The sequence below is a fragment of the Prosopis cineraria genome, unplaced genomic scaffold, assembly GCF_029017545.1.
Source record: "Prosopis cineraria cultivar Desert tree isolate PC_DT_omini unplaced genomic scaffold, ASM2901754v1 PC7, whole genome shotgun sequence".
NCBI lineage: Eukaryota > Viridiplantae > Streptophyta > Magnoliopsida > Fabales > Fabaceae > Prosopis > Prosopis cineraria.
In genome coordinates, this window is record NW_026555338.1 from 24,219,731 (window position 1) to 24,243,369 (window position 23,639).

Genomic DNA, 23,639 nt, shown 5'->3' on the forward strand with positions numbered 1-23,639 from the left:
ATATAAAAAATAAAAGTACTTACATTTTATTTTTTAAAGGTAAAATTAGGGATTTTAATTTCAAAAGATTAACAAATTTAACTGATCAAAACTAATAAAGACTGTTTTAGTCAATAAGGATTTAATCTGTAATTTACAAGATTGTGAGTTTAAATTTCATTATTAATGTAAAAATCTTATTAATATTTTGTAAGCAATTTATAAGTACTCTTTAAATTTAGAGATATGTTTCGATCATAATAAGTTTTTATGACCTAATTTACCTATACTTTTACTGCAAAAAAATCTAAGTGATCAAATTATAAGGGCTTAATTGAAATAAAATGAATTATAAATACTTAATTTTCAATCAAGAAAAATCATAAGGATAGACAGAGTAATTTTTTTCCTTTGTTTTATTATTAACATTCATATATTTTTTATATCTTAATTAGTCATTTTCATTCCTTGGAACCGAAGAGCACATTTTCGTCAATTCATGTGGATTAGTGGCACTCTCGTAAATCAGATGAACCGTGTATTCGAAGAAGCGGGCTCTTTTGGAGTCAGGGGCATGACTGACATTTGACTTATTAAAATAATATTATCCTTTATCTTTAAGTGCTTTCGTCGCACGTCGCGTCTCCGTGTCTTTAAGGAACGAAGACTAAAGGGAAGCAACTGGCAGAAAACTGAAAGCATAGAGTTTGCGAGGGAGAAGCAAGCAAAAGCGACACAGTGAGAGCTTCTAATAGCTTGAGGTATGGTTCCTTACTCATTTTTCTGTTCTCATTGCATTTCGAGATTCTTCTTCTGGCAAGAATTTGCTTCTGGGTTCTGTTTAATTTTGATTCGGTGTGTTTTATAGCTCATAAATGGTTTCCAACTGCAGTTTGGTTGTGGAAAATTGGTTTCCAATAGTTGTTTCCTTGGTAGCTTTGTTGTAACGCTGATATCGGCAATCCCTGCTCCGATCCTTGAAGGAGTTTTTGTTTTTAAAATTACCTTCCGAGGTTTATCATACAACTTTTTTCGGTGCGGTTTCTCCAAAGTTGTTTTCCTTATCTGGAGTTGAATTCCATCTCTTCTTTTAGGGAAACGGACTAATTTTCTGACCATGAATCCTTGACAATTATGATTTCGCTGGATCAACAAGCTTTCAGATTCTGCTGATTATACTGTTTCGCTTACATCCTGTTAGATTTTGGAACTTGGAATTTACTTCGTCCTATGCATCCTTGTTTGGTATAACACATTGGATTTTTTTTCTTTTTGACAAAAATTTGGATTGTAATTTTAATTACTATCATGAAAACTCTTATAATACTATTCATAAACAGTGAATTAGTTAATTATAACACTATTAGTAAACAGTGAATTAGTTAACTACGACGCTATTCGTAAACAGCGAATTAATTAATTATGACTTATATATTAATTATTACTTATATTGTGATATGAATTATATTTTAGTCTCTCCCCTAACCCCCTCTCTCCACACGCACCCCAGAAACAAAAAGGAAAAGAAAATAACAGTTGCAATAATGGCCGTGTCTGCTCTGAGCATTTAAGATGACTGTTGAAATTGATGTTTACTATGTAATACGTGTTAATTAATGATTTTTTTTTTCGTTTAGCTTACACAACTGGCACTAGCTTACTCGAGCATATCTATTCATTCTTCAGTGATACATTCCTTAACAATGATTCTTTTTGGTCTTCTCATCTTTGCAGAAATTTCCTGTAAGGGGAAGCATTAACTTCTTCCCTTTTCTGGCGTCTGAATTAAGGACTAATACATGGGTCCAGCATCAGAATTGTTATCCGAGAGACGTTGCAGTAAGCCCCCTGGGATTAGGATCCTAGAGTCTATTAAGAGAAGCCCTGTTTCTTTCAAGACCTACCAAGCCATCGTTTTGGTAGTAACATTTTTTGCTTATGCAAGCTATCATGCTACCCGGAAAACAACAAGTATTGTAAAGAGTGTCCTTGATCCCGAATCAACAGATTTTGGCTTAAATTTCTATCGATTGAGATCAAATGGTACCAATCAGTTGATCGGAAACAGAAAATTTTCCTGGATTCTTGGAAGTGGTTGGGCTCCATTTAATGGACCAGATGGGACAGCACTTCTTGGTGAATTGGATGTTGCTTTCCTTGCAGTATATGCTTTTGGGATGTATTTTTCTGGCCACTTAGGAGATAGGTTAAATCTGAGGATTTTTCTAACCGTGGGAATGTTGGGAACTTGTTTGTTTACTTCGCTTTTTGGTGTAGGATACTGGGGAAACATCCATAGCTTCTATTATTACTTAGTAATTCAAATGTTTGCTGGATTGTTTCAATCCACGGGATGGCCGTCAGTAGTTGCGGTTGTTGGTAACTGGTTTGGAAAGAAGAAGAGAGGGTTGATTATGGGTATATGGAATGCTCACACTTCTGTTGGGAACATTTCTGGTTCTTTGATTGCTTCTGCTCTTTTAAGCTATGGATGGGGGTGGTCCTTTGTTGTACCAGGACTTATCATTGGTTTCCTTGGTTTGGTTGTTTTTCTTTTATTGCCTGTATCACCTGAGTCCGTCGGAGCTGATGGAGAGGAAGATGAATGCAATTCACCCAAGAAAAATGGAGATGAAGAAATTGAAGAGCCACTGTTAAGGCCTGAGACGGTTGTTGAGGAGGAGAAAGCTGTAGGATTCATAGAGGCATGGAAAATTCCTGGGGTTGCTCCTTTTGCTCTTTGTCTTTTCTTTGCCAAGTTGGTTGCATATACGTTTCTCTACTGGCTTCCATTCTACATTACCCACACAGGTGCGTCAACTTTCTTCTTGATGTTTTAGATTCTGTCTTTATAGCAACCACATAATGCACTAGTACTTTAGTAAAAATCTTTGATTACTTATTTATTCTCGTGATCATGCAGCAATTGATGGCAAATATCTATCTAGTGAGACAGCAGGAACACTGTCCACTTTATTTGATGTTGGTGGAGTGCTTGGAGGAATCCTGGCTGGCCACATTTCGGATAAGTTAGATGCCAGAGCAATAACAGCAGCAAGTTTCATGTACCTTGCAATCCCTGCTCTCTTCTTCTATCGGTCTTACGGGCACGTATCATTGGTTGTAAATATAGTATTGATGTTCATCACTGGCATGTTTGTGAACGGGCCTTATGCTCTCATAACAACAGCTGTTTCGGCTGACCTGGGAACACACAGTTCACTGAATGGAAATTCACGAGCTTTGGCAACTGTGACGGCAATAATTGATGGAACTGGTTCTGTTGGGGCGGCCATTGGCCCTTTAATAACAGGCTACATTTCTAAAGACAGCTGGAATGCCGTTTTCACGATGTTAATGGCATCAGCTCTAATTGCAGGGCTTCTTTTAACCAGGCTTGTAATAACAGAGGTAGCCACAAAGATTGCCGAGTCCAGGTCTCGTCGTCGTGGAGCACAAGAACCTATAGCAGAAGTTTGAGAATTTTAAAACAGATGGCAGTGATTTATCTGGCTGTGTTGCCTACCTACTCCCAGAGTGTCCCTGATTTACTGGCTCCGGTCATTATTAACGAAGGACATGCCCAGTAATGGCTGAAATGGAGAGGGGCGTTTTAAATTTTATCCATCGCCACGATTTTATGGGGCAGTTTGGCGTATTTTTTTGTACATAAGTGTGTGATTTACCCAGTTTGGCATAGTGTCATCACAAAGATGACCTTTACAAGAAATGGTTATAATTTTTGTATATTGGAAATTTACTTGGATATCAGGAATGAGATTTCCCAGTGAGTTTATAAATGGGTTTGGTGACCATAGTTCAAGAAATGCCTCAATGTTACATTATGTCATTTTTTGTTAATTTTGGTTGAAGAATTCTTTGCAGTCAGATTTGCAATAGCACCGGCAATTCTACTACCTCTACATACTTTAAGCGTGATTTTTGTTAAGTGTAGGGTTTGTACAAGAGACGGCCTGGACATGGATTCTTCATTTAGATCATTTTGTGAGGGTTGGAGAGGGGGGCGCGCCTAGAGATAGATTCTTCTTTTTAATCATATCGCCGCGCGTGTGGGCCTAGAGATAGATTCTTCTTCTTCTTCTTCTTTAATCATCGCGCGCGCGAGTGATTCATTGGATTATCAGGTTATGAATGGATAGTGTAGGAAGGTCCTGCCTTTGGTTTCAACTAAGAGACAATGTAAAGCACCAAAATATTGCTTTTAGACAGCTTTTACACAGGGGACTTAAAAGAGGATGCAATATGATTGGTCTGAGGTTCTGGTTGAACATGAATAGATTTATTGCTCGAAAGAATCATTCAAACTTTAGAAGATCATGGCTCAAAAAATGAGGTCAATTCTGAGTTTCTGATCTCACAAGAATCAAGATCTCTGATTCTTTATAGATTATTGTTCTCTCCATATTATATGAGGAAGTATAGAATGTTTCCTCTAAATCCACCAATGTTAGGTTATCTATGCTCCCTTCAATAGAAATAATTTAGAGAAAACACAACTTTATATCTCTGGATTCTATTTGATTTGATTTTGTTATAAATTTTTGTATTTTTTATTTTATATTTCAAGTCTCTATACTTTTTTTCATTTATATCTTAAATCTCTATACCTTTGAAGATGCGTTAATGTAGTACTAACAGTGTTAATTAAATTGATGACTTCATGTGCACTCTAACATCATTAATTATGTGGTAACATGTCATTCAGTTGCTGCTGATGTGTATTTTTTAATAACCAGAACACTTTTTAAAAAAGGCCACACGTGCAAAATGAAAAGGTTGCCTTGCAGCCTCTTTCCACGGGCAAAACAAAAGGACCCTGAGAGGCTGAGACGCAAGGCCACGACGGCAGAAAAGGGTGTTGGAGGACGCCAGAGAAGGCCACATCATGACATGCGCTCACTTAGAGAAGAGTGAACCCCACTGACATTGACATTGATAGACTTGAAATGAAGCTCAATCTGCGAGAAAGAGAGACAACTCAGAAACTTGAAATAGCATGAGACGCACAAGCCAGAGACAATTTAGGACCACATGATAAGTATATATATAAGGACCACAAAAACTATCAGGAGGGGAGATAAGCAGGACTCGGTTTATATTTTTCTTTCACAAAATAAGCAGTGTCCAGCTATTTTCAGGACCACAAAATAAGCAGGACTCGATTTATATTTTTCTGGTTATGGGTCTCTCTCTGAGTCCTTTTGTTTTTCTTGTGCCCTAGGACATCAGGGGCTTCCAGATCGTTATGCTCCACTCATTTGTCTGCACATGTGGCCTTTTTTAAATTTTCTGGTTATTAAAAAATATACATCAACAACAACTAAATAATATGTCACCACATAATTAACAATGTTTGAATCTATGTTAATATACTTAACACCAGTAATGCCCGGTCAACATTACTCCGAAAGTGTAGGAATCTAAAGTGTAGATAAAAAAAAGTATAAAAACTTAAAATACCAATAAAAAAATTGTAGAAACCTATAATAAAATTTGAGTAAAGTTTTGTTTTACCAATAATTTAAATGTAAAATGAAAAGGTTAAAAAAGGACAAACTACAATGAAGAGGATGTGTATATGCTAATAAATAAATTGTTAATTATTTGATTTAGGGTAAAAGCAAATTAACCTTTAAATTATAAGTTTAGGAATGTTTGAGTCTTAAATTAATTTTTGGTACAATGTTCTATTTCAACTTTTGAAAATGGTGCAATTTATATCTTATCGTTAATAAAAGTTAACTTTAACAATTAATTAGTCAAAAAATGATTAAAAAAAAAGGACCTTAAAAGTTATACTTCCTTCATTCAAAATTATAAAAACTTTTGGGAGAGATTTGCCATCCCAAAATACAAGCCACTTTAAGAAGATTAATGTTTCATTAGTTAGGCTTATTTTAATATTACCCTTTCTCTCTCTATTAATACTAATTAGGTGTAAATTTAATGTTATTAAATGAAGGGTATTTTTAAAAATTTACATTTTTGTTTTGAAAAAAATAAAGTTGTTAAGTGTATTTAATGAGATTTATTGGTATGTAAAATTTTGTCTAAAAGGGTCTTATAATTTGAGACGGAAGGAATATTAAAAAAGGACTAATAATATTTTCTTAGTCCTTATTTGTAATTTTTTGGGTCATTATTTATAATTTTTGGATCATTTATTATAAATTTTTTGGTCATTTTCTATAATGTTAAAGCCATTTTATGTTATTTTCTATTTAACTAGTAATAACAAAAGTTAACTTTCATTAATAGTAGGGATCAAATTATACCATTTCAAGAACTAAAGAAAAATATTGAATTAAAAATAAGTTTAAGATTCTTGATACTTTTAGATTTATAGTTTGATAACAATGAGCATTATATCTCTTACTTTGGGTGTTCAAATTTGATTTAATTTTTTTTGTTTTTTAATCAAATCATTATTTTTTACAAAAAAAAATAAAATCATTATTATATTTTAAGTCAATAGTTAAAAGATTATTTTAATTTTTTTCATTATTTAAAGTAAATAAAAACTTAGATTATTTTTAAAAAAGTAAATGAATAGTAAATTAAATAAAATGCTTTCTAGAATATCTAAATATAATTTAAACAATATGTAGATAGCTGGTAAAGGGACAAACTCAGCCCATATGGCCTTAGCCTTAAAAGCTTATTTTATTTTAATTTATCTAATAATTTACTTTTTTCATTGTAATGTTATATGTTTTTTTTTTTTGGAGAATCACACTGTAAGCCTTGAAATAAGAAAAAATTTTACTTTGAAACCTATACATTTTGATATTGTACTGTAGGCTCAAAGGCTTTTGTTATATATATTTTTTTGAGAGTGAAAGTATAATTTTATCCTTATATGATTTAAAAACTTAGATCATGTATAACATAATGTCTATAAATGTACAACACGATATTTATGAATACATAACATGATATGCATGTGTATCCAATTGATCTGTAGGTTAAAATATACATCACACAGAACACGTACAACACATTATCCATAAATGAATAACACCATATTCATGAATGCACAACACGATGTTCATGCACTGTCAACTAAATGTCTATGTGTGACATAGACATTTAGTTGACAGTGCATGAACATCATGTTGTACATCCATAAATATTGTGTTGTATATTGTTTACGTCACTTGTGTATTTTATTAAACCTACTAATCAATTAGACAAGCATGAATATTGTGTTATGCATCAATGAACATGGTGTTATGCATAATCTGAATTTTCAACTCATATAAAAGTAAAATTATATTTTTACTCTCAAAAAATTACAATAAAAAACCTTAACCCTGCAGTACAATAACATGATATATTAAGCCTGTATTGTAATTCTCCCTATTTTTTTATCTAAAATATAAATTAGGATTAAAGTATAATTTTATTCCTCTACTCGGCATTCAATATGTAACCTTTGACCGCTCTTTGACTCTCTGACGTGGCATCCTTATTTATTGTCATTATTATTATTATTATTAACGAGAAGCATGTGAATGGAAGTGAAGCACACTCGCTCCCTCCACAGTCAGCTCTGGATCTTTACTATCATCATCGATGATGAACTCAGTTGAAGAGATCCACAACCACCCTTCCTTTGATCATCATCAACTCGAGGCTCGACCCCTTTCGTCCTTTTATCGTCGTCGATTCAGCTCCTACTTCCTATGATTTCAGCAGGCAAGGGTTCCGTCCAAGACGCCGCAACGCCGGCGACAGATCTCCCTTTAACCCTATAATTGTCCTCCATGGACCTGTCGACGGAATCATTGGCCAGAACGGTGTCGGTGGTTGACTAGGAGGAAAGAAGCTTCGAGTTGTACTACGATTAGAGTAAGACGAAAGTAGGGGAGGAAAATAGAAAGCTCCTGCATCTTCAATATAATCCATCGATGAGAGTAACAATTATGCCAAAGTATCTCAACAGCAATCAAAATCAAGAAAAAAAAAAACAGAGAGGCAAATTCTAATATAACTTCGGAATACACATCAGGAAGTAGATCTTGTCGCTGTTGATGTTGTTCTACAAGCTTTCAGAAAAAAAATCTAGATCAGTTTAGATTTTTATCACATTCATTCCTGAAATAATATGCTGATCAGAAGGCTTTAGGGTAAAAAAAAAAGAAATTCCCAGACAGTATAAAACTTCTTAAACACCAAAAGCGTGTTGGGGTGAACTTTGGGGGATTTTCAGTCGAATAGGAATCATGTAATAAATAATGCATTAACATTCTTTATTTGGGGCGGCGATAGAGAAAGTGTAAAAGCTTCTCCAAAGGAAAAAAATTAATCTCATACCTGAACTGTCTAAAAGCCAGGGATCTTTTTGTCTTCTGAGCTCTTTCTCTTCGTCGTCGTCGATGAAGACGAACCATTTTTTTTGGCCTAAAACTTCCTCTGGTTGTGTCGTCCGTGATGGAGAGAGCCAGTGGTGGTCGGAAGTGGGTCTCTCCACTTTCTTCTCCTCCATTTCTCTTCACTTCCTCCATCCTCACCATTTATTAATTTTTTTTTAAAAAAATTATTTAATAAAAAAATTTGAATGATGGGTACGGAGGAAGTGGAGGAAAAGGAAAAAAAAAAAAGAAAGAGACCCTGATCGGTGGTGGTCCTGGTGGAGGTGGTGATATGGCACGCTTGGAAGAAGAAAGGATCCAAAATAGGTCACAAAGCTGGTAAAAAAATTAAGGGCTGCCACGTGGAGGGTCAATAGGGGTCTGATCATCACATACTGGAAACTTGACTGCAGATTAATAAAAGCAATAATACTGGAAAAAAAAATTGTTCCACCTTTTAATGTATACTAGTACCCAGCACACTTCAAAAATACTAAGTATAGAAATAAAATTAAATTTTACTCATAAATTATCATGTTTAAAAATTAAAAAAATAATATAAATTTTAATTTTAAACTATAAATATATTATTAAAAGCTAATTTTATTTTTAAAAATTGAAAATATTTTATGTTTCAGGGGCAAAAATAAAGGCCTAAACAAGTTGGGTTTAGAAGTTCAATCATACTAAAACTCCCAGTTTATCAAGCTTGAAACCTTAAAAAAATGTACGGTTTGTCAAACTCAACTTATATTCTCTACTCTAAATTTGTATTAAACAATTAATGGCACTAGCCATTCTCGATATCTATGAATGTTTTTGATACTGATATTAACTGTGGGATAATTGGAATTACTGTGTGCCACTTACAGTATTTCTCCCTTTCTTTTTTCCATAATATTGATTGAATTAAAAAAAATTAAAATAATAAAAAAAGTTTTGATCAATGGGGCAATCTGTACGCTGATGCTTTAGATAACTATATATATAGATAAAGAACATTATATAAATTTTTAATCAGTCATTTAATTTTATAAAATATCTTTTTAGTCTTTTAACCCTCACATCCTTACTTTCAAGTGATTATTTTTTATGTTAATCATCATTATTTGAAAAAAAATTAAATTTAATATATCAATATTTAAGAATGTTTTGTTAATATTTGAAAATGCAATGTAAAAATTTATTAGGATGAAATTAACAGTATTAGAATTAAATAATTAAAAATGTACTTTATAAAATTAAGGAATTAGAATAAAATATTGTGTTGAATTAAATAACTAAATGTGTATTTTAGCTTTTATATATACTGGGATAAAATTAGCTAACAATAGTTTAGTTGCTGAGGGGTCTCTATTTGTAATCATCTCTCTGGCGCCCGTCTGGCCTTTTCTAGCTTACTCTCATGTAGCTTTGGGCTTTGCCCCTTTATATTCCCCCGGAAAAAAAAAAAAACCGCATTTTATAATATTTTAAATGTACCAACGCATTTTATAATTAAAATAATATTCAAGAAAACCATTAAATTGTGTGATTTTGTTTATTTATTTCGTTTGTTATGATAGGCCACCCACATACACGTAGCACCCCACTCCACTTCCCACCCTTTGCATTACACACAGTGGCAGAGCCACTTGAGGGAGGCATATGCACCCCATCAATTTCGAGAAATTATAAATGAATAGTAAATATTTGTAATCTTATTTTTTTTAGTCATAAAATTTTGAATCTTTTGAAATATAGGCTCTTTTTTTTTGGTAAATGTTTTAACTTAAATCTAGTTATGAATTCACTAAGTCCAAAACTCTAATATAATTTTTAGAAAAGAATATACTTATTTATTTACTTTTTTTAAATCTCTAGTTAATTATTATATATTTTTATATGTAAATAATTTCATAAATTAGTGACTTAAATGGAAGGAAATATTTTTAATAGCATTTAATAATAAGTAGGGGACAATTATAAAATATATAATTATTTTAAAAATATTAAATAATTTTTTTTGAATTATTATTTTTAAAATTAATCTACACCCCCTGATACAAGATCCTGGCTCTGCCACTAATTTTAAACTGTTCAAATTAAATTTTAATCATTTAAGTTTGATTATTTATCTTTTTAAAATTTAGCATTTTAATAAAAAATTTGTAAAAAAACATAAAATTCAAATCCTTCAATCCTCATCTAATGATTGGAAAAAGAAAAGGAAGAGAAGAAGATAAAAAATAAAGAGGAGATAATCCGTTCACTAGTGGCTGGGGTTGCAGGTGTAGTATTCTGGCTATGCCTAGCACATCCTATGTGTGTGTGTATATTATATATATATATATATATATAAATTATAAATATAAAATTCAGTCTGACAAGGGATCGAGTTTTGTACTTCTATGACTTTAAATGGGATGAAAGTGGATTTAGCCACCCTCAATGGTGGCCTATACAAGTTCATGCTAATGCACATCATGTTGTTAAAGTGGCAAATCTTCTCTCATACAATTCTAATGGTTGGCAACCATTTCAGTATGAGCAAAATGCTACAAATGAAATTATAAGAATTCCTATCTCATTTTATAGGGTGAAGGTACAATCTCCTCCTCTCTTCAAGTAGCACTGCTCTATATATCTTCACTTAAAAGTAGTTTTTTAATACTCTATCTCAAAGCTAAAATTACCTTATAAACAACTTCTTTTTCTTTAAAAACTAGAGGTGGTAATTTGGATTAAACTTAATGCCCGAATAAGTCTAAAAAATTTTTGGGTTGAACTTGGTAATTTAAAAGATTTTTTTTTTTTACTTTTGAGTTTATTTAGGTCACCTGAATAAAACTGAAGAAATTTGGGCTAAGCTTGAATGCTCGAATATCTTTTTTTACTGTTACTAAGATAATATAAAATAAGATAAAAAGTGAAACTATTACTTTTTTTAAAATAAAAATTGAAATTAAATAAAAAATAATATAATATAATATTTAATACTTTGGCCATTCAAGCTCGCCTAAAAGTTGAAAAGATTAAGATTGGATTTGACCATATGAGCTTTTTTATATGTTATAATATTTAAAGTTTGATATGAATAAGCTTAACTCAAACTGAACTCGATATAAATAAGCCAGCTAAACTAAAAGCTAGATCATGTTGCTTTGCCTTTCGGGGGATATCTTAAATGCTCACCATCTAAAAGTGGAATCTAAGTGTGCCTTCCGTTGTGATGAACAAAAAGCACTTAATCATCTCTTTGGCTCATTAGAATGTTTTCGATATTTGAAATAGTCAACAACTCTAGTGTTTTTGTGAATATACTCTGCTACACCTTATTTGGAAGAAGTGAAATCTAGTTTTTCATCATGAGTTGGATTTCACTGCAACAAGTAGTTAAAGAATTCAAGCATTTATGTGAATTCTTTCATACTACTTGTCCTTAGTCTTCTAATAGTGAATATCCTTGTTCTCCCAGAGCATACTCCTATGATTTCAGAATTTTCAATGATCCTGAGACTGAATCATTAATCTGGAGGAAACTTCTTTGAGATTTCGCATTACAAATCTTCATTTTAGAATATCGGCTTCGTATACTCTGCAACCCAATCACTAGATCTAATGTTTATGGAAGTTTAAGAAGCAAGAACATGCACAAGTTTTTGTGCTAATTTATCTTGATGGGAATCTCCTTGTCTGAGATTATTTTCATGTTTCTTCTCTACTTTTGTGCTTTCAGCAGTGTTTTGAAACCTGGACTAGATTGAACGATTTGACTGTTGACCACTCAATAAAATAACTTGATTCAACCATTTGAATTACTTTTACATTTGAACATAATTGACTCAGGCGGTTTTAAGAGAATTGAATTTGATCCAAAAATTGGAGCGGGTCAACTTGGTTGAGAGCCAATTTTTTTTTTAAAAAAATTAGACTAGATTACTCAAATTTGTTATTTCTCTTCTTTAATCTCTACTTCTCTTATGTATTCTCTTCTCTAATCTCTAATTTTTCCTCTAGTCTCTATCTTCAGTTTTAGCGATACAATCTTTGACATCAAGATTAAAAGTGAGTTGTGACATGATGACGTGCCTTTAGCTCTAAAGTTTTGCTTCAAGATCACGAACTTGTATCAACATATCTCTGCTTCTAGCTCCAGCAGTCTGTGCATGTAGCTTTTGGCATCAAGATCTCAAATATTATCGATAATTAATATTTTGTTTATATATTTATATATATAAATATTATTTTTTATTTAATTTTTATGTATTTAACTATCAATTTAACCTGTTAAATTATGAAAATCACAATCTGTTATTCTTTTCAATTCAATGTCCCATTTGAGTTTCAAACTATTCTTAGATTGTGCTTTTACTGGATTGTCAAATCTTGGTGTGATGGCCCTGCACAAGCTTTTGATCAGTATAATGGAGTGGAAATCTATTGCATGCAAAAGAATTTCTTCTGACGTCTTCTGAACAAAAACATCCATTGCACTTTGATTTGGAAGGATATTTTCAACCTTTACTACAATGCTTTGCATCTGTCAAGGTGTCAGCCTCCAATCCATTTTCTTTTCTATTTTTTTATTTTCACGATATTTTGGTCGTGAATTAAGCTTTTTTAATTTTATTTTATAATATTTGATCTTTTATAAAAATTAAAAAAAATGGATCGTGAAAGTGCTTTGAGAGTGATATTATCTTCGAATTTAGTCAATGTAATTTTCCTTGGCTTTTCAAATTGACTTTGCAGAGATTTAATTATTTAATTATTTTTTCATGATATTTCTCTGAAAGTTGAAAATCACATGCCACACAGGTCACACGACAGCAAATCCCTTTTCTTTCTTCTCTACGTTCAGTTACTGATTCTCTGTCAAGTATCATTGTGTTAGAAGGTAGCAAATAGATTTAAAATCTAAGTTGTATCAAAAAATAACTATTTCATTATACTAAATTATTTGTACAATAGCTCTTTAAAATTAAATAAATTCATCATATAAAATAAACAGTGCCATAGAATAATAAAAATTAGTAGATATACTTAGCAATACAATACGAAAGAGAAGCTTGAGAATTGAAGGGCTAAGCCTTGAACACATTCAATTCCTTAGACTATATATGGGCACAACACATGGACGACCTTGACAAAGTATTTAGACATTGGTTTAAAGAACATAATAGCACATAAAGTCAATTTATTTGGACGTTTTTAAAAGCTGAGAAAGTTATGGCAATTAAATATTATTTAAAGCCATTAACCCATTTAAATACTTAATAAAAAACTCCTCATCAATAATATACTCCATAAACTTATAATTTAAACACAATAAACATAGGTTTTTATGGGGAAGCCAAGGAGACAATTAATTTAATAATTATACAAAAATAAATTCGATAAAAGAGCCTAGTGCTTGTTCAACTCACGCGTAGGGGGTGCTCAAGCCCATTTACTAGCCCACCTTTATTAGTTAGTATATAAACACTAAGAGCTCTTTTCATGTGGGCAATGTGGGATTTCTTCTTTTGATACACTCATACAATAACTATAACAATCCCTCACATGTGTCAAGAAGAGCACTATCATCTAAGTTATTCATATAAAAGACAATCATTTCGAATTTGATGTCTTTTAACTTGAACCAAATCTAGACTAATAAAACTTGGCATGCAGAAAAGTTGGTGTAACTTCATTATTGAACCAACAAATCTTAAGTGTATACTAGAGGTCTTATTAGTCAGATTATATCCCAACAGTGTCTGCTATCAATGGCAATTTTGCGTGTTATTGGCTGTGCGCTCACCTAGTTTTAACAAATGCTTTAGAGATTTCGTCATTATATCATAGGAGCGGCTTTACTCTACATTTGTATAAGTGATTTCATCAAGTGTATCCACGATGAATATACCACTCAAAATGACTATGAAAAACATTAAGAATTTTCGTTTAGCCTCTTATCAATGCATTATAGTAATTTCTTAAGTAATAGGAAGGAACACAAAATTTAGTGCTAGCAGAACTAATAAATGATTTGTTCTTACTCGTTGAACCTTTTTTATGGGATCTTTAATCACAAAGATTGGGTTGTTATTACCATTAATTTTAAATTAACTTAAGTCTCATTCCCCTCAACGTTTTAATAATTAAATTCTTACCTAGGGGTATAATTTATGAACTATCAGATTTACATCCGATCTCATATAACTGATTGAGACAACTTTCTTTTTTTAGCATGCTTAATTGTATCTCAAATAATGTCTACTTGCACCATTGCTCTCTTTACAATGACTACTGCCTTCTAGCAATTACACAAATCATCAATATATTTTATATCATTTTTACTCATATAAGAATATTCATTGAGAGGAGTCTTAACTACTCAACCTCATTATTAGCCAACTTTAAAGTAACAAACTCTAACTCACATAATATTTTATTTGGCTACTAATAGATTTTTCCTCATCTAAATATAAAATTCAATTAACATCATTATATTGTTTTAATACAATGAAAATCATCATTCATGGTACCAATATTTATGATATCGCTCAAATACTCAATTGTCTCATCCTCTTATGAGATTACTTGAAATGTTCAATTTTCACGCAATATATGTCATGAGATTAATATTTATTAATGCAACAAATTTTAAAAATTTGTGCATACATAGATTGAGAAATAAAAAAAAATCCTTTTTAATGGCATATTACATCATAATAAATCATCTCCACTAAGTGTTAGTTTTATACCAAAATAATTGTTAAGAAGGTCTCCAACAACTTAGCCTCCAACCCAATTTTAAATTAATGAAATTGAACTACACTATGATCCTGTCAATATATTTTGAGTTCATCACTATTGAAAGTGGATAATCACTAGTGAATTTTTTCATATGAATTTATAATTAAATTAACATTGTGTATTTTATACATCCGGTCTCCATGTATATTTATTAATTAAATAGCATGAGAATATTGAAGCTTGCATTCATATGTTCAAAACTTCAAATATTTTAACAGTTGAAACAATGATATACTGGAGAATGGAATTATGAATTCTATTTTTTTTATATAATCTTAACAACTTTCAATTTATTAAACTAATTTTTGCAAACATGTATCCAAATTCCAAACACAAATTTATTACAATAACTAATTTTTATTAAATAAATTTTTAATAAACTGACTTTTAGTTAATAAAAAACTAAATGAATATTATATTTAAAAAATTGAATTCAGTCCAAAGAGTTTACCTTTGCCTCCAAAATCTCAATGAAGAGATAATCTTTGTTATTGATAGAACCTCTTTGTTCTATCAAAAAGTGGGGAAAAGCTTATCATTTACCCTCAATATTTTAGGAGAGATAATATATCTGTTATTGGTGAAACTTATTCCTTGTGTTATAAAAAATGAATTTTGATTTGATATTGACTAAGATCCGAATTTTTAGTATTTAAAAAAATGTTTATGAAGGTATAGACTATATGGTATATGGGTAAATAATTTCTTTTTTCAGCATTTGGTCAAATTATTATTATTTTTTATTTCTTACAAGTATTTTTTTTTTTTTTTTTTGGGGACCAGTTGCATGTATCCTTCCATTGAGGGCCGGGAACACACAAGATCGTATACTTAAATAGTGGCACATTTTCTCTGGGAGATTCTAACCTTGGTTCGTTAGATCCAACCCTTCAAATTGTTGTTTTTTATAATACAGATTTTATTGACCGTAACTAGCAGTTCACATATTGACCTCATATCACAATTCACATCGCAATCCATCAGCGATCATGTATATCTCCATGTTCGGTGTACCAGGACAGAGGGGACGGCCTCATTTTCTTCTTCTTCGTACATAGATATACCTCTATAAGACTGTAACACAGTTTGAATCAGACCAGTGTGGTTGATCTTTGAGGTTGAAACAATGGCAAGTCATCATCACGAGGTTGTGCTTCTGGACGCAACGCTGAGTGCGTTTTCGATGAGGGCTAGGATAGCTCTAGCTGAGAAAGGCATAGAGTATGAGAAAAAAGAACAAGATTTGGTTAATAAGAGTCCTGAGCTTCTGCAGATGAACCGTATTCACAAGAAAGTTCCAGTTTTGGTTCATAATGGGAAGCCTATTTGTGAGTCTCTGATAATTGTTCAGTACATTGATGAGGTCTGGAAGGACAAGGGGAATCCATTGTTGCCTTCTGATCCTTATACCAGATCTCAGGCTAGGTTCTGGGCTGATTTTGCTGATAAGAAGGTATGTTCATGTTTTATTTTTGGCAACTTGAAATTATGTGCTTTGAATTTATGGTCTGATTTTGGTTTCATGTTCTCATCTGCAAATTGATGATTCAGCGTAGTTCAGAAAATTTTAATCTGATCTTATTGGGGATGGGAAGATGTTCATGATTTATATTGATTTATTGTTGATCTTTGTATGTATCACACCCTTTGACCCAAGCTTTAAAATGGTTTCATTCCACTTAATGTTGTGTCAAGCCTCAAGCGTCAATCAAAACAGATAGTAAAAAATCTCTCCAAGACATTGAACTTTTCACACAAACTTCACTCAATCCTAGGTTTCTTTTGGCCGAATCCTAGTTAAAACATCCATATGCATTATTTTAAAATCTATAACAAACTATATGCAAAGGTATGTTCAACTACACTGAGTAAACAACACAATTACACTCTTTCTCTCTTCATTGTGGTTTTCTAGAATTTTTTCCTTTGATTATATTTATTTCTTTCATGGCATCAAAGTTAGGTTAATCAAGTTTTTATAGTTTTTTTTTTCAGATTGGAGCTTTTTTTTTTAATAACAAAGCTCTAGTTCTCCCCCCCCCCTTTTTTTTTGTTTTCAATATTTTGATATCTTCCTTTTAGTTTTAATTTTTTCCTTGATAGTTTTGATGATTCAACTCGAGCTTTCGTTTAGTGATTCATTTTTGCAAGAATCACTCTTAGTTTTTTCTTTTGCTTATTGATTCATTTTTCTAGAATCACTCGTAAGTTTTTTGTTCAGTGAGTCATTTCTCCAAGAATCACTCCTAAACTTGTCCACTTAGAGATTCATAGGTTTCCATTTAGTGATTCATCTTGAGAATCACTCTTGACTTTTTGCTAACCAATCCATCTCCTTCAAGAATAACTTCAAGTTTTTTTTTTTTAAGTAATGATTTATTATTCATGCATATGAGAGTCACCCCGAGTTTATCTTTACTGTTTTTTGAAGCCCCTCTCTGTTGTATAAAGGGTTGATATTTGCTCTTATTATTGTTGCTGCCACTACCAACCAACTGATTTATTCTCCAGATCAAATTATTACAAACTCAAGATATCTCATTATCGTAATTTCCTATTCTGTTTAGGTTGTCCAATCATATTTATTATAATTGTTGCAGATTGATTTGATATTTATTAGGATATCTCATTTTATTCTATATAAACCATTCTAGAATATTCTTTCTTTGAAAGCATGTTGAAACAAGCCCAGGTGGTTGACGTGGTGACTAAGGTATGGACAAAGAAAGGGGAAGAGTTTGAGATAGCAAAGAAGGACTTCATATCAACCTTCAAGCAACTAGAAGAAGAGCTTGGAGACAAGCCTTATTTTGGAGGTGAAAACTTTGGGTATGTTGATCTTTCTCTCATCCCTTTCTACTGCTGGTTTTATGCCTATGAAACTGTTGGCAGCTTCAAAACAGAGGATCATTGCCCTAAGTTCATTGAATGGGCAACAAGGTGCATGCAAGAGAGACTGTGGCTAAGTCTCTTCCTGATCCCAAGCAAGTCTATGAATTTGTTCTGATCGTGAGGAAGAAGCTTGGTGTAGACTAAATAAATGAGGCAGAGAAGGGTTTGTTGTTCTGTGAAAGGATTTTCCATGTTGGGTTTGAACTAGTGACCTTGAGTTGGTCAGTGGTTGTGCTAAACTATTTAAAAACTAGCACATTGGACACTTGGGGTGTCTTTGGAAAGTGCTGTATATATTTCACTGTCATTTCACTAACAATTAATGAAGCTTAAGGATGGTAAATCTATTAGACTATACTTTCATAAATTTTAGCTGTTATGGGTTTAGAAAGGTGAAAATGTGTTCTGATTCTATGGAGGCTATCTATGAAATTATGAACATCCATGACAATAGCCACCCGATTTTCAACATTGTGCAGGATATCATAAAAGGATTGGGAGGTCTTTTCTTGATCATGTTAAAGAGATGCCTTCACTTGTACATACTTTCTTGCCAATTTTGCTCTTAGAATGGTTGGTCTTAGATTATACAGTAATAAAGCCTTTAGATGGTAGGAACCATTTCTATATGTACCTTTGTTGGTATTCCTCAGTGCTTCGCCCTTTTGTATATATTCCCCCCCCCCCCAAAAAAGAAAAGAAAAAAGGCTGTTAAGGAAACGAGTGGATAGACTTCTGAATGTCTAATATTAATTTATGTGATGCACATGCCTAATGCAACAAAATAACACCATTTCTGCAGAACAATCTTGGAGAATTATTTCTGCGAAGGAAAATTCTTTACTTGGTGTTACACTTAAAAGAAAGTATATGGAGCCCTTAATGAAAGGATCTTTTAAAACCAAAGCTAATTATTCCTAGATGATGGAGGATGTGATCAAGGCTTTTCGTGTGGTGACAAACAAGCTAACATGGCAGGTTGGTTCGGGGAAAAGTATTCCTTTTTCCCATGAGAAAAGGTTTCCACCTAAAGAAGGATCAAGAGATTGAGCTCATGTGTTGCAGATCTTTTCATGATTGTTGATAAGGCTTGAAATAAGCACTTTATTGAAAGCCATTATAGCTCCCCATATGCGCAGGAGATTCTGAACACTTCCTTCTCTTTATTTGAGGAAAATTAGCTGCTAGTACAGGTTAAAATTGGTCAAGGGCCTTTTTTTTTTTTTTTTCAATAGCATACAGGTATTATCCTATTCAATGTGCGGTAGAGGTACCAAACATTGGTACGTTTCCCAACAAAGATTTAAATCTTAATTCGCTTGTGTTGTGAAAGACTAATCTATTTCGTAGACCCAATCTTGTTGATTTACATATCTGGAATTTTTTGTGAAAGTTAAAAACTCCTAGAAAGATTTCTGTTGTTTGGATGGAAAGTATTTAATCAAGCGGTTCCTTCTCCAGATATCCTCCAAGGACATCATTTGACTATCTCATATTTGTGTCCATTCTGTCTAGAGGTTGAAGAAAATCTAACAAACACACACATTCTGTTCCATTGCCCATTTTTTAGAGCTGTCTGGTTTACAGCGAGCCTATCACTGAAAACGGATTGCATTATGGAAACCATTTAACTCTTTATCTCATTGGTGCAGCATGGCTATGACAGAAGGCCAATGGACTTCTGCTTTCAAGTTAATTCTTAGTCTATGTTTGATATATGAAAAAATGTTTTCTAGAAAGGAAAGAGAGAATTTATCTAGATATAAGATGAGATAGGTGCATTTTCCATTTCGTTTCTTGAAAGTATTTTTCCATGTTCCAAACATGCATTTAAGGCCTATTTGATTGCTGAAAAGAAATGCAATGCAATGTAACATGTTGATGGAAAATAAAATAGACTAAAATCAAGTTATGGAATGATAGAGATGAGAGTCATGGAGTGATGAATAAATGGGAATGAGGATTTATGACCTTATTCATGTCAATCCTCATTCCCGGATCTCTATTATCTCATGACTTCCATTTATCTATTATCATCACATCTATGTCAATTAATTCTTTTGTTTATTGGAATGGAATGAAATAGAATGAATTAAAAAAATAAAAATAAAATGATTAAAATATAGAAAAAAAAATATAGGTCAATCATGTTCATGAGGACTAGTGGTATTAGATTTGTGCTAGGTGGTATTTAATTTCATCATGTCTACCATAAGAAAAAATGATTTAATTTATTTTTATTTTTATTTTTTAATTCATTAATTTCATTTCCTTTTAATAATCAAATAAGCTATTAGTTAATTTTGATCTCTATTAACTCGTTCCATTCTATTTCTTTTCAATAAACAAATATGCTGAAAGAGTTGGAGTAAGTTTTTGCAAATTATAGATGTTTCTTCAGTGCTAACAAATTGATAAGATCTGGAATCCTCTCAAATCTAATTCTCTCTCATGTTCTTCCTTCTACAAAATCTTTGCTTCACTCTCCAAAAAATCACTAACTTTGAAGACTGTGGACCTCCAGAGATTTTCAGATATCTCAATCTGCTTTATTTCATCCCAAACGTGCAAGATTTTACATAGAAAAGGCAGATCGGCATATGGAGCAGAGAGGCCTTGTCCAGGACACAAAAAGGTTGCTGCATCTTTTCAGGGAACGTGTTCATAAAAATACTTCCCAGACATCACCTTCCAAAATGGAGCAATAATTTCAGGATAAATGACAATTAGGGATGATAATATTAATGATAATTACATGCCCTAAATTATTAAAATTCTAATAATAGATCACGGTCTTTACTTATAATTAAAAAAATGCTAATGCTTAGTTGGGAAATTCACTAAATATATTGAGAATTATTTGTAACATTTATTAAAAATTATGAGAATCAATTTTGACTCTTGATATTTTTTTGTCAATATAGAGATAAATCACTTGAAAAAGCAAGTATACACATTTAAAATTATTTGTAATATTAATTAAAAATTTATGAAAGTCAATTATAAATTACAAACCAATCGTTTATAATTTTTTTGCTGTCAATATATAGATAAAATGCTTGAGAAATTCACTAAATATATTTGAAATTATTTATAACATTCTTTGAGAATTTATGAGAGAATCAGTTATAAATAGCGAACCAATCACTTACAATTTTTATTATCACTTGAGAAATCAACAAAAATAGTTGAAAATCTTTGTATCATTAGTTGAGAATTTAAGAAAGTTCATTGTGAATTTCAAGCCAATTAATAAAGATAATTTATTATAACTAAATACTATGATTTATTATTAAAATTTCAATAATTTAAAATTTATAATTATCAGTAATGTTTTAGTTGAGTTTCTAATTGTCATTTTCTCAATAATTTCCAACAATTTTAGACCAAGCATAAGCCTTGAAAGTACTAGATGGGCACAGACTTATTTAATCAAAGCCAAGGTTTACCTATTTACATTTTACACTACAAGGCAAGGACGAGGATCCGGATCCTCTCCAACTCCCACTCCCTCAGCATCCCTCAGTGGCAAGAAAATATATACCCTTTAATCCATATTCAATGCCTCATATTTTGCCATTTCATGTTAAAATAATTAAATTCAAAAAAAAAATTTTTATTCCTTATTTCACTACGTTATATATATATATATATACACACACACATTATAATAATGATTCAAATTGATTTTTTTTATTTTCAAATTTGTCCTAAAAATTACATGGCAATTTTTAAAAAATAAATTTTTATTAAATAAATTTAGCCAGAGTTTGAATAAGTCTTGCAAGCATGCTCCACAAAATTTTTTTAAAACATAAATTTAAGATAGCTTGTAGGAACTTACAATTTGATTTATTCAAACTTTGATCTGACTTTTGGTCAAAAAAAAAAACTTTGATCTGACTTATTTAACAAAAATTGATTTAAAAAAATGTGTAGAATAATTTTTCAGGATAAATTTTGAAAATAAAAAAATAGTTTAAATCATTATTCTAAAAAATATAAAAAATAGTAAAATAAAGTATAAAAAATTATTCGGAAAAAAGTTAAATTATTCTAACATATCACAGTACACAAGCAATGAGGCATTGAAGTAAATTTGTCGTCACTGTGAGACGCTGAGCGAGTGGGAATCTGTGAGGACTAAGGACCAAGGGTCGTGTTCCGTAGGGACAAAGGGCGGGCATTGGAAGTGTAAACTGTGAAGTGAGGCGGTGCTTCATGAGGATGACACGTTGCGCCTCATATAATACGCCTGTCACATCCTTTTTTAATTTTAAAAAATATAATAAAATCCATTCAAAGTTTTCAAAATGTAGTATTTTACTGAAATTTAAAAAAAATTATGTCAATAAATTTTAAAATAAACAATATTATTTCATTTTTATTAAAAATAAAAAACTTTAATTATAATTTTTAATTAAAAAATAATAATTTTTTATTAATTATAAGAGTTGAATAAAAAATCACAACTTATCAAGTGTAACTTTTATTATTAAAAATAAGTTTTTAAATAACAAATCCTATTCAAATTTTTTGTTAAAAGAATTATAATTTTTATTCAAAAATTATAAAAATTAAACAAGAAATTACTTTATCTATTCAAAAATATAATACATTTTTAACTAAATCTTATTCCAATAAAGTAGTTTACCCACTTTCAAACAATTTTATCTTTCATATTTATCTCTATTAAACACCCTATAATAAATATAAAGTTATTATCAACAGTGGCAATTTTAAAAAAAAGGCAATAATTACACCTCAAAAGATTAAAAATATCTTACATTTTTTAATATTTAACTCCTCAAAAAATACTTTACATTTTTTAACACATGGAGTTTATACTTCATCTCATCCCATGTCTTTATCAAAATAATTTTTAACTCCTCTTGTCTTGCAAGGAGGGAAAAATTTAATTTAAGCTTTATTTACAAAGTACTGCATTATTTTTTATGTTATTTTTATTTTTTAACCATTATTAAATGTTATAAAAAATACTAAAAATAATTATTTTTATTCTTATTAAGTGTAGGGTTGAGAATTTATTAAATTTTAAAATAAATTTAATGAGATTTAAGATTTTTTTTGTTCTAAAAAAGATACTAGAAGTAATTTATAAATAAAACTTGAAATATATTGTAATAACCCAGATGTTTAAAAAATAATAATAATTAATTAAACATATGTTAGTTATATTAATTTTGAGACAATTATGACAAAAGGAATGTGGTGTAATGGAAACTATGCAAAAATATACCCTTAGGTCCCAAGTTCGAACCTGACTCTAGCCTAAAGGAGATTTAATTAATTTTATTACTCCATGAAATTAACAATATGTCCTTCTTTGCATTAGATTTTTCCCTTCTCCTTTTTATTCTTTTTTTTTTGAACATTTGAGAAGCAAGAGAGAGAGAGAGAGAGAGAGCTAGATATCTAGGTCCTTGCTTGTCTCCCGTCGCATTTCTGCTTCCTCCTCTCTCGATCGTCAGTCACCGTCGTCTGTGTAAGTCTCTGTCGCAGATGCCTGTTGCTATTTTGTCCACTGCAACTGTGAGATTTCTCTTACTATCTCACCACTCCTCCACCTCTACCATCATCCCAAGTATG

The 23,639-nt window shown here is 31.2% G+C and overlaps 2 protein-coding genes and 1 pseudogene across 2 annotated transcripts; 2 read left to right on the forward strand and 1 right to left on the reverse strand.

Moving 5' to 3' along the window:
- Nucleotides 1-626: 626 nt before the first annotated feature.
- On the forward strand, nucleotides 627-3,806 carry LOC129314818 (putative glycerol-3-phosphate transporter 1). Its single transcript, XM_054958251.1, has 3 exons — nucleotides 627-740; nucleotides 1,714-2,790; nucleotides 2,903-3,806. The coding sequence occupies exons 2-3, from the start codon at nucleotides 1,779-1,781 to the stop codon at nucleotides 3,457-3,459; spliced, it is 1,569 nt and encodes a 522-aa protein (XP_054814226.1). The 5' UTR covers nucleotides 627-740; nucleotides 1,714-1,778; the 3' UTR covers nucleotides 3,460-3,806.
- A 3,511-nt stretch (nucleotides 3,807-7,317) lies between these two features.
- LOC129315055 (uncharacterized) lies at nucleotides 7,318-8,507 on the reverse strand. The gene is made up of 2 exons (XM_054958566.1): nucleotides 8,317-8,507; nucleotides 7,318-7,892 (listed from the first exon to the last, which is right to left on the reverse strand). The coding sequence occupies exons 1-2, from the start codon at nucleotides 8,486-8,488 to the stop codon at nucleotides 7,684-7,686; spliced, it is 381 nt and encodes a 126-aa protein (XP_054814541.1). The 5' UTR covers nucleotides 8,489-8,507; the 3' UTR covers nucleotides 7,318-7,683.
- Nucleotides 8,508-16,080: 7,573 nt separating this feature from the next.
- Nucleotides 16,081-18,707, forward strand: LOC129315949 (probable glutathione S-transferase; annotated as a pseudogene).
- Nucleotides 18,708-23,639: the final 4,932 nt, after the last annotated feature.